The sequence below is a fragment of the Liolophura sinensis genome, chromosome 11 (assembly GCF_032854445.1).
Source record: "Liolophura sinensis isolate JHLJ2023 chromosome 11, CUHK_Ljap_v2, whole genome shotgun sequence".
In the NCBI taxonomy this organism is placed as follows: Eukaryota; Metazoa; Mollusca; class Polyplacophora; order Chitonida; family Chitonidae; genus Liolophura; species Liolophura sinensis.
In genome coordinates, this window is record NC_088305.1 from 23,216,143 (window position 1) to 23,230,426 (window position 14,284).

General features: G+C 38.3%; 1 protein-coding gene across 1 annotated transcript in view; it reads left to right on the forward strand.

Moving 5' to 3' along the window:
- The window catches only part of LOC135478050 (peroxisomal bifunctional enzyme-like), a 32,389-nt gene that overhangs the window by 16,802 nt on the left and 1,303 nt on the right, over nucleotides 1-14,284 (forward strand). Inside the window, exons 9-17 of the mRNA XM_064758313.1 lie at nucleotides 384-527; nucleotides 2,413-2,532; nucleotides 3,406-3,558; nucleotides 5,213-5,281; nucleotides 7,525-7,627; nucleotides 10,303-10,455; nucleotides 10,575-10,699; nucleotides 12,174-12,271; nucleotides 14,038-14,147. Coding sequence (XP_064614383.1) covers nucleotides 384-527; nucleotides 2,413-2,532; nucleotides 3,406-3,558; nucleotides 5,213-5,281; nucleotides 7,525-7,627; nucleotides 10,303-10,455; nucleotides 10,575-10,699; nucleotides 12,174-12,271; nucleotides 14,038-14,147 — 1,075 coding nt within the window. The remainder of the gene's footprint in view (nucleotides 1-383; nucleotides 528-2,412; nucleotides 2,533-3,405; nucleotides 3,559-5,212; nucleotides 5,282-7,524; nucleotides 7,628-10,302; nucleotides 10,456-10,574; nucleotides 10,700-12,173; nucleotides 12,272-14,037; nucleotides 14,148-14,284) is intronic.

Sequence of the window (14,284 nt, forward strand, 5' to 3'; positions counted from 1 at the left end):
GCTGCAAAGTCCTTTGGTAGGAGACGATTTCTGAAACAGTTGAAAAAGATCTGTTGGCAGAATTTGTAAAAACCTGTAAATGTGTAGTAGTGAAAACATTACTGTTTATTCTCGTGAGCATTTTAATACTTTCTTTCGTCTCTGTAGTGACGACTGTAGTGCTTTCTGCGTAATTTTCAAAACCAGAGGGAACATTTCATATTAATTTTGAAAGGCCTATAAATATCTTGCATTTGCTTCATGCTATTTGTTGACAAACTTCTAATATGACAAATTAGCTACTATGAAAATGTGAAATTTTGAAAATCTGTTTTGGGTACAGAGGAACCCTGACTTTGTATATATATTCCCTTTATTAATAATGTTTGCATTGGTTCTCTCAGCTAGTGATGCGAGGGGCAGAGACAGTGCGTTCACTGATAGAAGGAGGGGTGAAACTGGGGAAAAGATCTGTCCAGGAAGCGAAGGCTGCCTTATCTTTGCTGAAGCCAGTGACCTCATTGGACGAGGTCAGAGATGTGGATCTGGTGGGTTATTCGTCCAGACATAATTTTCTTCAAGTAAAGCAAGACAAGAAAACAAAAAAAGTATATAGTAAAACTATCATAAATCTATGCCTACTTCTATTATTTAATTATTATTTAAGGTCAACTGCGCCATGAATAACATAATTCACATTGCGTTCAAATATTGACATCACATATGAATAGATTGTACAGATATTGACACCACACATGAATAGATTGTACAGATATTGACACCACACATCAATAGATTGTACAGATATTGACACCACACATGAATAGATTGTACAGATATTGAAACCACACATGAATAGATTGTACAGATATTGACACCACACATGAATAGATTGTACAGGTATTGACATCACATATGAATAGATTGTACAGATATTGACACCACACATGAATAGATTGTACAGGTATTGACACCACACATGAATAGATTGTACAGGTATTGACATCACATATGAATAGATTGTACAGATATTGACATCAAATATGAATAGATTGTACAGACATTGACATCACATATGAATAGATTGTACAGATATTGACATCACATATGAATAGATTGTACAGATGTTGGCATCACATATGAAAAGATTGTACATATATTAACATCACATATGAATAGATTGTACAGATATTGACACCACACATGAATAGATTGTACAGATGTTGACACCACACATTAATAGATTGTACAGATATTGACATAACATATGAATAGACTGTACAGATCTTGACATCACATGAATAGATTGTACATCACATCACGTCACATATGAAAAGATTGTGTAGATATTGACACCACACATGAATAAATTGTACAGATGTTGACACCACACATGACTAGATTGTACAGATATTGACACCACACATGAATAGATTGTACAGATATTGACATCATGTATGAATAGACTGTACAGATATTGACACCACACATGAATACATTGTACAGATATTGACACCACACATGAATAGATTGTACAGATGTTGACACCACATGAATAGATTGTACAGATATTGACATCGCGTATGAATAGACTGTACAGATATTGACACCACACATGAATAGATTGTATAGATATTGACATCACATATCAACGGATTGTACAGATATTGGCATCTCACATGAATAGACTGTACAGATATTGACATCACATCTATATAGATTGTACAGATATTAACATCACGTATGAATAGATTGTACAGATATTGACATCAGGTATTTATAGATTGTAGAGATATTGACATCACATCTGAACAGATTGTACAGATATTGACATTACATATGAAAAGAATAGATTGTACAGATATTAACATCACATCTGAATAGATTGTACAGATATTGACATCACATGAATAGATTGTACAGATATTGACATCACATATGAATAGAATAGATTGTGCAGACATTAACATTATGTTTCAATAGATTGTACTGATATGGACATCATGAATGAATAGATTGTACAGATGTTGGCAACACATGAATAGATTGTACAGATATTGACATCACATATGAATGGATTGTACAGAGATTGACATTACATATGAATAGATTGTACAGATGTTGACATCATGTATGAATAGATTGTACAGATATTGACATCAGGTATGGATAGATTGCACAGATATTGACACCAGGGGTGGATAGATTGTACAAATCTTGACATCACGTATGAATAGATTGTACAGATATTGACATCACATATGAATAGATTGTACAGATATTGGCATTACATATGAATAGATTGTACAGAGATTGATATTACATATGAATAGATTGTACAGATATTAACATCAGGTATGGATAGATTGTACAGATATTGACATGACCTATGAATAGATTGTACAAATATTGACAGATTTATGCATGTTACAGGTCATCGAGGCCGTGTTTGAGAACATGGCAGTGAAACAGGAGATGTTCAAGAAACTGGATGCTGTCTGTAAACCGCAAACGGTGCTGTGTTCTAACACATCAACACTCGACATTGATGCAGTAAGATGCAACCATCTTTTCTCTTCTCTACATTCTGTCTGTTTCCCCCATGTAAATGTGGTACTTACATGTAAGCGAACATAAGGAAATAAGTATTTGAAGATATAGAATTAGTATAGGGATTGGGTGGGTTCAATTTGTTAACGTACAGGGCGTGCCACATGTTTTATTGAAAATCTCCTAACATGTCACCGTGCAATTACTCATGTACGCATTTGATCTGATTCAGGAAAGTGTTTTATGGAGGTGTGAAAATTAGGAATACAGCATAGTAGCCAAATGGCGATTTCGTCACGAAATGCAGTAATATTTTATGACATTTATTAAACTCTGGCATGTTTGGAAATGCGTATATTTGGGTAAATTTTTGGGTTATTTACTGTAACTTTGTAAAGAAGCAGAAACAAACTTTCTTCTGCCCTAGTTTATTTTTCTGAGCCATAGATTTTATAGTATTTATACTGGTAGATGCACAGGTCTGTTCAAACTTGTTGTGGAAATGGATGGTATTTTGATAGGTGTAATTTGTATTTATGAAAATACAATGACACAGTGTTGCATAAGAGGAGAAAGAGACTGTTATAGATATTTATGAACTTATTAAGCTTGACATATACGGGAGCTTAAGATTCAACTGAACTCAACCCTCTTGTGTTGTATGTAGCCAATCCAAAGTCTTATGACAATCCATGACAATAAACAACTCCATCTGACCAGTTGAGTTGAGTTGAATTAAGTCTTAAGCTCTCCTGTACGCCGAGCTTTGGTCTACACGTTTTACTTTTTACTTTACATTTAAACACAAAACGAGAACTAAAGAGATACATGGCAATGAAGAAATCAAAACATTGTCTAAATGCATGTCTGTTTCAGATTGCTTCTGTGACCAAACGACCTGACAAGGTGATTGGTTGTCATTTCTTTGTCCCGGCCTATCACATGAGACTTTTGGAGAATATTTATGGTTCCAAAACGTCAGCATCGACTGTAGCGACAGCCATGGAACTGGGGAAGAGATTAAACAAGGTTTGATCCAGAATTGTTTTCTTTCTTGACGATCTGGAAATAATTTGAAATATTTAGAATTGTTCAGACAAGATGTATTAAACATGTACTTTAGCTATATGAATCTGGTTGCAGAATACTTACAAATGCAAATTTGAAAATTTTACCCTCAGGCTTTTACTGGTTTCCTCCCACCATGTTGTAGGTGACTGTGCTGGTGAGGAATTGCCACAGTTTTGTGCTAACTGAGTCTTGACTCTCCATTGCTGTGAGTGACTGTGACTGTGACTGTGTTTTGTTGCAGGCGACTGTTCATGTACAGGTTGGGAATTGTCATGGGTTCTGTGCTGACAGCCCTGAGTTTTAACTCTATTACTGTGACTGTGTTTGTTGTAGGTGACTTTGAGTCTTGACTCACTTACTGTGTTTTGTTTCAGGTGACTCTGCTGGTGGGATCTCTCATAGGTTCTGTGCTAACAGCCCTGAGTGTTTACTCTCTCTACTATGACTGTGTTTTGTTGTAGGTGGACTGTACATGTACTAGTGGGGAACTGCCATGGGTTCTGTGCTTACAGCCCTGAGTGTTGACTCTCTATTACTGTGACTGTTATGTTGTAGGTGACTGTACATGTACTGGTTGGGAATTGTCATGGGTTCTGTGCTGACAGTCCTGAGTGTTGACTCTCTATTACTGTGACTGTTAAGTTGTAGGTGACTGTACGTGTACTGGTTTTGTAATTGTCATGGGTTCTGTTCTAAGAGCCCTGAGTTTTAACTCTGTAACTGTGACTGTGTTTTGTGGCAGGTGACCGTTCTGGTAGGGAACTGTCATGGGTTCTGTGCTAACAGCCCCGCCTTGACTCCCTATTACTGTGACTATATTATGTTGTAGGTGACAGTTCTGGTGGGGAACTGTCACGGGTTCTGTGCTAACAGCCCCGTCTTGACTCTCTGTTACTGCGACTGTGTTATGTTGTAGGTGACAGTTCTGGTGGGGAACTGTCATGGGTTCTGTGCTAACAGCCCCGCCTTGACTCTCTATTACTGTGACTATGTTATGTTGTAGGTGACAGTTCTGGTGGGGAACTGTCTCGGGTTCTGTGCTAACAGCCCCGTCTTGACTCTCTATTACTGTGACTATGTTATGTTGTAGGTGACAGTTCTTGTGGGGAACTGTCTCGGGTTCTGTGCTAACAGCCCCGCCTTGACTCTCTATTACTGTGACTATGTTATGTTGTTGGTGACAGTTCTGGTGGGGAACTGTCTCTGGTTCTGTGCTAACAGCCCCGTCTTGACTCTCTATTACTGTGACTATGTTATGTTGTAGGTGACAGTTCTTGTGGGGAACTGTCTCGGGTTCTGTGCTAACAGCCCCGCCTTGACTCTCTATTACTGTGACTATGTTATGTTGTAGGTGACAGTTCTGGTGGGGAACTGTCTCTGGTTCTGTGCTAACAGCCCCGTCTTGACTCTCTATTACTGTGCCTGTGTTATGTTGTAGGTGACAGTTCTTGTGGGGAACTGTCGCGGGTTCTGTGCTAACAGCCCCGTCTTGATTCTCTATTACTGTGACTATGTTATGTTGTAGGTGACAGTTCTGGTGGGGAACTGTCATGGGTTCTGTGCTAACAGCCCCGTCTTGACTCTTTATTACTGTGACTATGTTATGTTGTAGGTGACAGTTCTGGTGGGGAACTGTCATGGCTTCTGTGCTAACAGACTTCATGGATTGATGGGAACAGAGGTAAGATCCTCAAAACATTGTACGTTCACCTTTCTAACTAATTCTAGTGATTCTGATCGATATATGTATATATGACTCCATTAGATATGTATATATAGACATACATGTATGGGGGGGGGGGGCTCGGTGGCTGAGGGGGTTAGCAAACCAGTGCAGAGCAATGATCCTGGAGCCTCTTACCAATGTGGTCGCTGTGAGTTCAAGTCTAGCTCATGCTGGCTTCCCACCTGACCGTACGTGGGAAGGTATGCCAGTCACCTGCAGATGGTCGTAGGTTTCCCCCGTGGCCCTTTCCAGTTTCCTCCCACCATAATGCTGGCAGCCATCATATATTAAGTGAAATATTCTTGAGTACGGCAAAAAACACCAATCAAATAAATGAATCAAATGTATGTGCATGACGTTCAGTGTATCACCAACATATCAGAAATTTCCAAAAAGTTGTGTGAAGCAGTGGGAATATAAATGTATAATTACCATGTATAATCACCGTATAGGAAATTTCCAAAAGTTTATATGAAGCAGTGGGAATGTGAATGTATAATAAGCTTATAAGAAATTTTTCAAAAAGTTGTGTGAAGCAGTGGGAATGTGAATATATAATTACAATGTATAATAAGCATATAAGAAATTTCCAAAAAGTTTATGTGAAGCAGTGGGAATGTGAATGTATAATAAGCCTATAAGAAATTTTCAAAAAGTTGTGTGAAGCAGTGGGAATGTGGATGTATAGTTACAATGTATAATAAGCCTATAAGAAATTTTCAAAAAGTTGTGTGAATCAGTGGGAATGTGATTGTATAAAAAGCCTATGGGAAATTTTTCAAAAAGTTGTGTGAATCAGTGGGAATGTGAATGTATAATAAGCCTATAAGAAATTTTCCAAAAAGTTGTGTGAATCATTGGGAATGTGAATGTATAATAAGCCTATAAGAAATTTTCCAAAAAGTTGTGTGAAGCAGTGGGAATGTGAATGTATAATAAGCCTATAAGAAATTTTCAAAAAGTTGTGTGAATCAGTGGGAATGTGAATGTATAATTACAATGTATAATAAGCCTATAAGAAATTTTCAAAAAGTTGTGTGAATCAGTGGGAATGTGATTGTATAAAAAGCCTATGGGAAATTTTTCAAAAAGTTGTGTGAATCAGTGGGAATGTGAATGTATAATAAGCCTATAAGAAATTTTCCAAAAAGTTGTGTGAATCATTGGGAATGTGAATGTATAATAAGCCTATAAGAAATTTTCCAAAAAGTTGTGTGAAGCAGTGGGAATGTGAATGTATAATAAGCCTATAAGAAATTTTCAAAAAGTTGTGTGAATCAGTGGGAATGTGAATGTATAAAAAGCCTATAGGAAATTTTTCAAAAAGTTGTGTGAATCATTGGGAATGTGAATGTATAATAAGCCTATAAGAAATTTTCCAAAAAGTTGTGTGAATCAGTGGGAATGTGAATGTATAATAAGCCTATAAGAAATTTTCCAAAAAGTTGTGTGAATCAGTGGGAATGTGAATGTATAATAAGCATATAAGAAAGTTTCAAAAAGTTGTGTGAATCAGTGGGAATGTGAATGTATAATAAGCCAATAAGAAATTTTCAAAAAGTTGTGTGAAGCAGTGGGAATGTGAATGTATAATAAGCCTATAAGAAATTTTCAAAAAGTTGTGGGAATGTGAATGTATAATTAAGTACACAGAATAAATCAGAATGAGTTTTTGTTGGTACACTGTAGTAGGAGAAAGATCAAGTGTGGCATATCTCACATCTCACAGAGCTACTTCTCTGAAGAGGAGAAAGTTGTGAATGAATACATGGAACTGTACATGATGTATTTGACATTAAATTATGCATATAAATGTAAAGTTACTCATTTTTCTCTCATTGTGAGAGTTCCATTGATCTATGAAAGCTATTGAAGGTTTGCTCGGAAAGTAGGATGATGCAAGAATCCTAGTGGAAAAATGTAGGCCTTCGTTTCCGCACCGAGAAAACTGATGGTTTATGGCCTTCATTTCCCTCTAAAAATGGATTTTGCGTTTTTTCAGGCAAATATTTTGATTTGTGGACAGGTCTGCCAGAAGCCTACAGATGGTCAAGTGTTTCCTCCCAGGTTCTACCTTCTTTCCTCCCACCAAATGCTAGCCGCCGTTGTATAATGGAAAAATTTTTGACTTCAGTGTAGAACAAGGATCAGATAAATAAACCCTAGATAAATGAAAATACAATTGTGTGATGTTTCAGTCACAGTTCATGGTGGAGGAGGGAGCCAGCCCAGAGCAGGTAGACCAGGTACATGAGGACTTTGGGTTCCCCATGGGAGGCTTCAAAGTATCGGATCTGTCAGGTTTGTAACCTAAGGGAGATCACTCAGATGACACCAAACGCCTGCAAACCAGAGACATCTAAGAAAGCAGCAAGCATAATGGAATTTGAAGTGTAATTTAAATTCAAATGTTTACTGTATTTTTTTTTTTTTAAAGAAAATAATAGTTACATCCGTGATTGTGTGAAAAAGATTTCTGACTTAGGGGACCGTCTCCCATAAATCAATTGCTTCAAACAATGGGTGTTAAGTTTGTTTTTTTTTCTTTTCCTTGGAGCCGATTATTGAAATCAGCCGAAGAGGGGCGCATTCCTGGTGAAAGTAGTCCCGCTAGCTCAGTATAGAATGTCAACTACAACAACGACGACACGCTTCACTGATCAGAACAGTCAGGATATCATCCAACTCTACTATCAGTATATTTTTTTCTACACAATATCACAGTAAATTAAATAGCAAATTAGTATAAGAATCAGTTTTCACTTTTTTTGTAAATTTAGCTTTCTCACCTTTTAGTTATTTGGTTGAACAAAATAGTATGTGTCCAATGAGTCGATTGTTGTCTAGCATGATTTACAGGGAACTTTCCACCCAGCATGTCTTGAATTTACCAGCCGCTTTTCTCCATAGCCTCCCATGTATGGAGTCTGCAGTGTGATTCGAACTCCATGAATTGCAGTTTCATCAGTGGTTGATTCTGCGTTTCATGTGAATAAAGTTTTTGGAAAACGCCAGCAAGGGTAAAACAGTTGTGTCCCAACATGGAATAGACTTCCCTTTACTGGCCACATGTCAACCCTGGTGGGACAATGACATCAATCTGACAACCCATTGTCAAGAATGGGGAGAGTGAGGAGGCTCATCAGGAGGGCATCAATTCTCCGAATATTATTGAACTTTACAAACCACTTTACAAACCACTTTACAAAACAAAGAGAAGTAAAGAAAGATAATTTCTAATTTATTTACAGGAGTACTTATGTTCATGTATAGTGTACACTTTTGTCATGATGACTTCAAAATGCTATCAAACTGTGTTCGGAGAATTTATCAGTCGCTGGATAGAGTGGAGGGTGTTTGATGTTGGGGAAGGCTATAAGCAGCGTGATGGAAAGTATAAACAATGTTCGCTCAGTTGACCACAAAGTTTGAGTGGTTCGACCTAACTGAAAAGATTAAAGGCCCCATTTCCTGATCCCTAGATTCCCCACCAGAACTCGTTTGAAATCTGTGGAGGGGAAAATGTGAGCATACCTGTGATCCATCACTTACTAACCACAAACATCTCATGTGGTACCTGCATCACTGTTAAATGTGAGGTTCTGAAAGGTATCCCCCAATTCCCGAGACAACATGACTATGTCCTTATAATTTCTGAAGTAAATTTAGAATTTTGAAAAATTGCATAATCCATGTACACATTGTTTATAAGTACACATATTATCTTAAGGGTATGCTCGAAGATACAAATGCTGCAGAATAAAGTGGTGTAGAGTTCATTTCCTGTAAATATATTACCTCTTCTCCCATTCCTTGGAAGCCTTAACTCAAACTTGATTGAACTGAACTATCTTTTTAACAGATTTTCAGTTGAACGATAGCGACACAAACTATACAATGTATATGGATTGCATCTGAATGAACAACAACTGCTACAGGTATTTACTTTAGAAATTATTAGCTGATAACATACACAAAACAAAACGCATGATTAAAATGTTATTTGAGAATTCAGACAAAAGCTGAAGTTGACAGCTTGTATGTATCCTGCTGAGAGTTTTAAGCAGCTTTTTTACGCCCACTGGTAGACCTACTTATGTTTGTGAATGAAGGCTTGCGTACTGTGAAACAAAGAAAAATGCACATTTTGATTCACCATTTCTCGGGTTTGAATAGACGCGGACACCTGGTTATCTACGACAGTTTAAACTTTTAATCGACAGGAAGCTGGGCGAGATCAGCCAGAATCCTGAATCCTGATCCAGAATGTCCTGGTATACTTGTACAGTGGTCGCCTAGGCCTGTATGGGTGTGTGGCGTATGTGTCCGACCACATATTTAGGCCTATATATTTGGTATCGGTGGTATCGGGGGGAGGGAAATGCCGTGAAAATATATAAGTGCAAAACTTCCTTTTTGAAAGGTTTCACAAGTGGAACCACTGTTGTTGTTTCTTTGGATTTGTTTCTTCTGCATACTCGCGTTGAAAGCCTCTTTACCGGTGGTTGGTTTACACAACAATGTTTAAACGTATCACAATACAGTGGCCGACTGATACCGAGATTTGTTTGATTCGCTTGAATCGTTTAAACCGAATGGGCAAACAAAGGGTGTAGATCGAGTTTCACTTTTTTGGAGAAAAAAAAAATAAACGAATGCAAACGATTTATGAGGACGGTCCCTTAATTGAAATCAGATAGGTATTTTATACTCCTGATGAAAAATCCTGTGAACTGCATGCTGCAGATAAAGTGCCCCCCATGCCCAGGGCATAGTGGTTACCATGCTAGGGCAATAGAGTGTCAGCACTGCATTTGCTGTGAGTTCAAGTGCAACTCGTGCTGACTTCAAATGTGGGAAGGTATTGCAGCAACTTACATATGGTCATGGGGGTTTCCCCCAGGCTCTTCCTGGTTTCCTTCCATCAGAGGAGGTTGAAGAGGATTTGTCTTGTTTCATTGTATTTGTCCTGACAGGCCTGGACATCGGCTGGAACATTCGACAAGAGCTTCTGAAACAGGGCGGGATAAAGCTGAAGCCTGGGGAGAGGATCAGCCATCTGAGGGGGCGGAGATTCTGTACCCTGGGGGACCAGCTCTATGAGAAAGGTCGATTAGGGAGGAAAACAGGTGAGTAGACTAAAGTCCAAAATATTGGTATTTTTCTAAAAATTTTAGATATATTGCAAAAGTATTTGCATGCTTATTGCAAGCGGTCTCATGAAAAAGGCGGTGTTTTTGGTTGTCAGGAAAGGGTTGGTACAGGTACGGCGAACCTGGAGCAAAGATCCCTTACGTGGACGACGAAGTTACGGATATTATCAAGAAACACTGCCAGGAGGTCGGGATCGAACGAAGAGCTATCCCCACACAGGTAAGCTGAGAGAAGATTGAGGTTTGTTTGTACAGCAATCCCAGAGTCTATAAAGAGTCTACACTTGGCTGCTATGTGTATGTGAGACCAGAAACATCCAGGCAGTTCATTTGTACCGTGCAGCGGTAAGTAGGCGACACAGTAAAAGATAATTTGGGAAAGTATAGGGAAATGAACAACATCTGACAATATTCTGAGAACAACATCTGACAATATTCTGAGAACAACATCTGACATTATTCTGAGAACAACATCTGACAATATTCTGAGAACAACATTGGACAATATTCTGAGAACAACATCTGACAATATTCTGAGAACAACATCTGACAATATTCTGAGAACAACATCTGACAATAACCAGATATTGTACGTGTAATATGTACGTGTATGGTAACAGGCCAGAACGATGTTGGTGGCATGGACGTGTGTAAGTTGGGAATGTCATCCAAACCTGGTTTTGAACTTATGAGGCCTTGAAGAATACTGTGGTTTTTTGCATTAACTCTCGGACAATGTTGTTCGCCAACATGTGTAAGGAAGTCAATTTGTTGGCACAAGTAAAACAACAAATGCCTGAATGTGCAGGTTCTCGAATGGTTGCTACACGCACATGTACCATAATGTGCTACAGGAGCTAGGCATGGCAACTTCCGCTCTGTGGACGTGAAAACTATGCAAGTCATTCTGGTGTGGAATTGAAAGCAGAAAATGTGCTTTTCTTCTCATTTTGAACAAAGACAAAGTACATACAACATATTACTTAATCTGAAGGATACTTATTTATTTATTTGATTGGTGTTTCATGCTGTGCTCAAGAATATTTCACTTACACAACAGTGACCATCATTATGGTGGCAGGAAACCGGGAGGAAGGATATTTATATATTATGACATAAAAAGTGATGTTTGTTCCCCCCCAAAAAATGAGCCCCACAAAGAGCCCACATTCAGGATCCAGTCCCACTTAGATTTGGGTCCTTGTACCATTGCTATACATTTGTGAATAATTTTCAGAGCATGTTATAAGTGTTTTTGACCTTTAAATATTTAGGCAATTTTGTTCTGGTCCGTAGAGCCAGAGGGAAAGTGTATTGGAAAAATGGCAATTAAGGCAGCCAAATGTACACATATCCCTTCATTTGCATTTACATGTAGATGTAATCTTAAGAGGAAATGTCAGTGGAGATGTGTTCTGTGTGAAATTGTATGTTGGTTGTTACAGGAAATTCTGTGTGAAGTTGTCTTGTTTGGTACAAGAAATCCTGTGTGAAGTTGTACATTGTCTGTTATGTGAAGTCCGGTCTGAAGTTGTATGTTGTTTGTTACAGGAAATCAGATGTGAAGTTGTATGTTGTTTGTTACATTTATCCTGAGTGAAGTTGTACCTTGTTTGTTACATGTATCCTGTGTGAAGTTGTACATTGTCTGTTATGTGAATTGTGGGGTGAAGTTGTACATTGTTTGTTTACAGGAAATCCTAGAGCGTAGCCTGTATCCTGTGATTAATGAAGGATTCCGTCTCCTTGAGGAGAAAATCGTGTCCTGCCCAGATGAAATCGACATGTGCTGGTAAGTCTTGGCTATGAGCAGGTGAGAAGAAAGGCTTTATAGAAAGCTGTGGCCAGATGTTCTTCTGGGTAAAAGTTATTCAGCTGAATGTAGTTTGTCATTATATCTACAGGTGCATGATAATTACAGACTTAAAAGTACCTATAATAATTTAATACATAAACACTTACAACTTCTGAAAACTGAGATATATTCAAATATCAACAAATGTTTATGGATTTACATGTGTAATTGGATAGTGTTTGAGTTTAATTGTGCTTTAGAATTAGAATCAGATGTCAGTATTTCGTGTGTAAAGTAAGGCAAGTTTGATTTTTACGGTATCAGTATAGATTTTGGTTATCAGCATTATAATTCTTAGATAAGACTGTATTATAGCTGACATTGTGTTCGCAAAACAGTATTATAGCTGATAGTATGCTGGCAAGACAGTATCATAGCTGACATTGTGTTGGCAAAACAGTATTATAGCTGACATTATTCTGGCAAGAGAGTGTTATAGCTGACATTATGCTGGCAAGACAGTATTATAGCTGACAGTGTGCTGGCAAGACAGTATTATAGCTGACATCATGCTGGCAAGACAGTATTATAGCTGACATTATGCTGGCAAGACAGTATTATAGCTGGCATTATGGTGGCAAGACAGTATTATAGCTGACAGTATGCTGGCAAGACAGTATTATAGCTGACAGTGTGCTGGCAAGACAGTATTATAGCTGACATTATGCTGGCAAGACAGTATTATAGCTGACAGTGTGCTGGCAAGACAGTATTATAGCGGACAGTATTTTGTCAAAGCAGTATTATAGCTGACATAATGCTGGCAAGACAGTATTATAGCTGACATTATGCTGGCAAGACAGTATTATAGCTGACATTATGCTGGCAAGACAGTATTATAGCTGACATTATGCTGGCAAGACAGTATTATAGCTGACAGTATTTTGGCAAAACAGTATTATAGCTGACATTATGCTGGCAAGACAGTATTATAGCTGACAGTATGGTGGAAAGACAGTAATATAGCTGACAGTATGCTGGCAAGACAGTATGGTGGCAAGACATTATACTGGCAAGACAGAGAGCTGACAAGACAGGATGCCTGCAAGACAGAAAGCTGACAAGACAGTATGCTGGCATACCAAGCACCCCCCGACCACCCCCACCCCCACCCCCTTCCATCCTACCCCAACTCACCTAAATCCTTGGAAGTATGTGCAAAACAGTATTAAGCTTAAAAGATGATATGCTGACAACACAGTAACATGAAAAGACAGTATGTTCACAAGAGAGTCAGCTGACAAGACATCATATGCTGACATGACAGTATGCTGACAAGTGGAAAGTTAAGACAGTAACCTGACAAGACAGTGTATGCTGACAAGTGGAAAGTTAAGACATTGACCTGACAAGACAGTGTATGCTGACAAGTGGAAAGTTAAGACAGTAACCTGACAAGACAGTGTATGCTGACAAGTGGAAAGTTAAGACATTAACCTGACAAGACAGAATGTGGTGACAAGACAGTAACCTGTTCAAGAGAGTAACCCGACAAGACAGCAACCTGTACAAGACATTACGTTGACAATGAAGAAAATGAAGGCAAGTATGAGTATGTAGATCGATACAGAGTATGGAACATCTCAACATCCAAACAGATGGTTCTTTTCATTTGTTTGATAGTTAAGCCACATATATATACATGTTCAGAATATCTATGTATTACACCTACAGTCCATGTATTTGAATATGCTTTATGTAAGGCTGCACGGATTTGGATTTCCTCGTTACCATGGAGGACCTATGTTCTACGCAGAACAAATTGGCCTGAGGAGAATTTATGATAAAGTATGCTTCTACCAGAAGATGCATCGTAAGTTTAATTATATTTCATAACTTTGCTGGAGAAACAGACACTTGTGAGAGGTTCTGTACATGACAGTGCTTAGAAAGTTGCTGGGCCTGGTTTCATGAGATTTGCTAATTTCTTGGTCTACCAACAACCTGCAG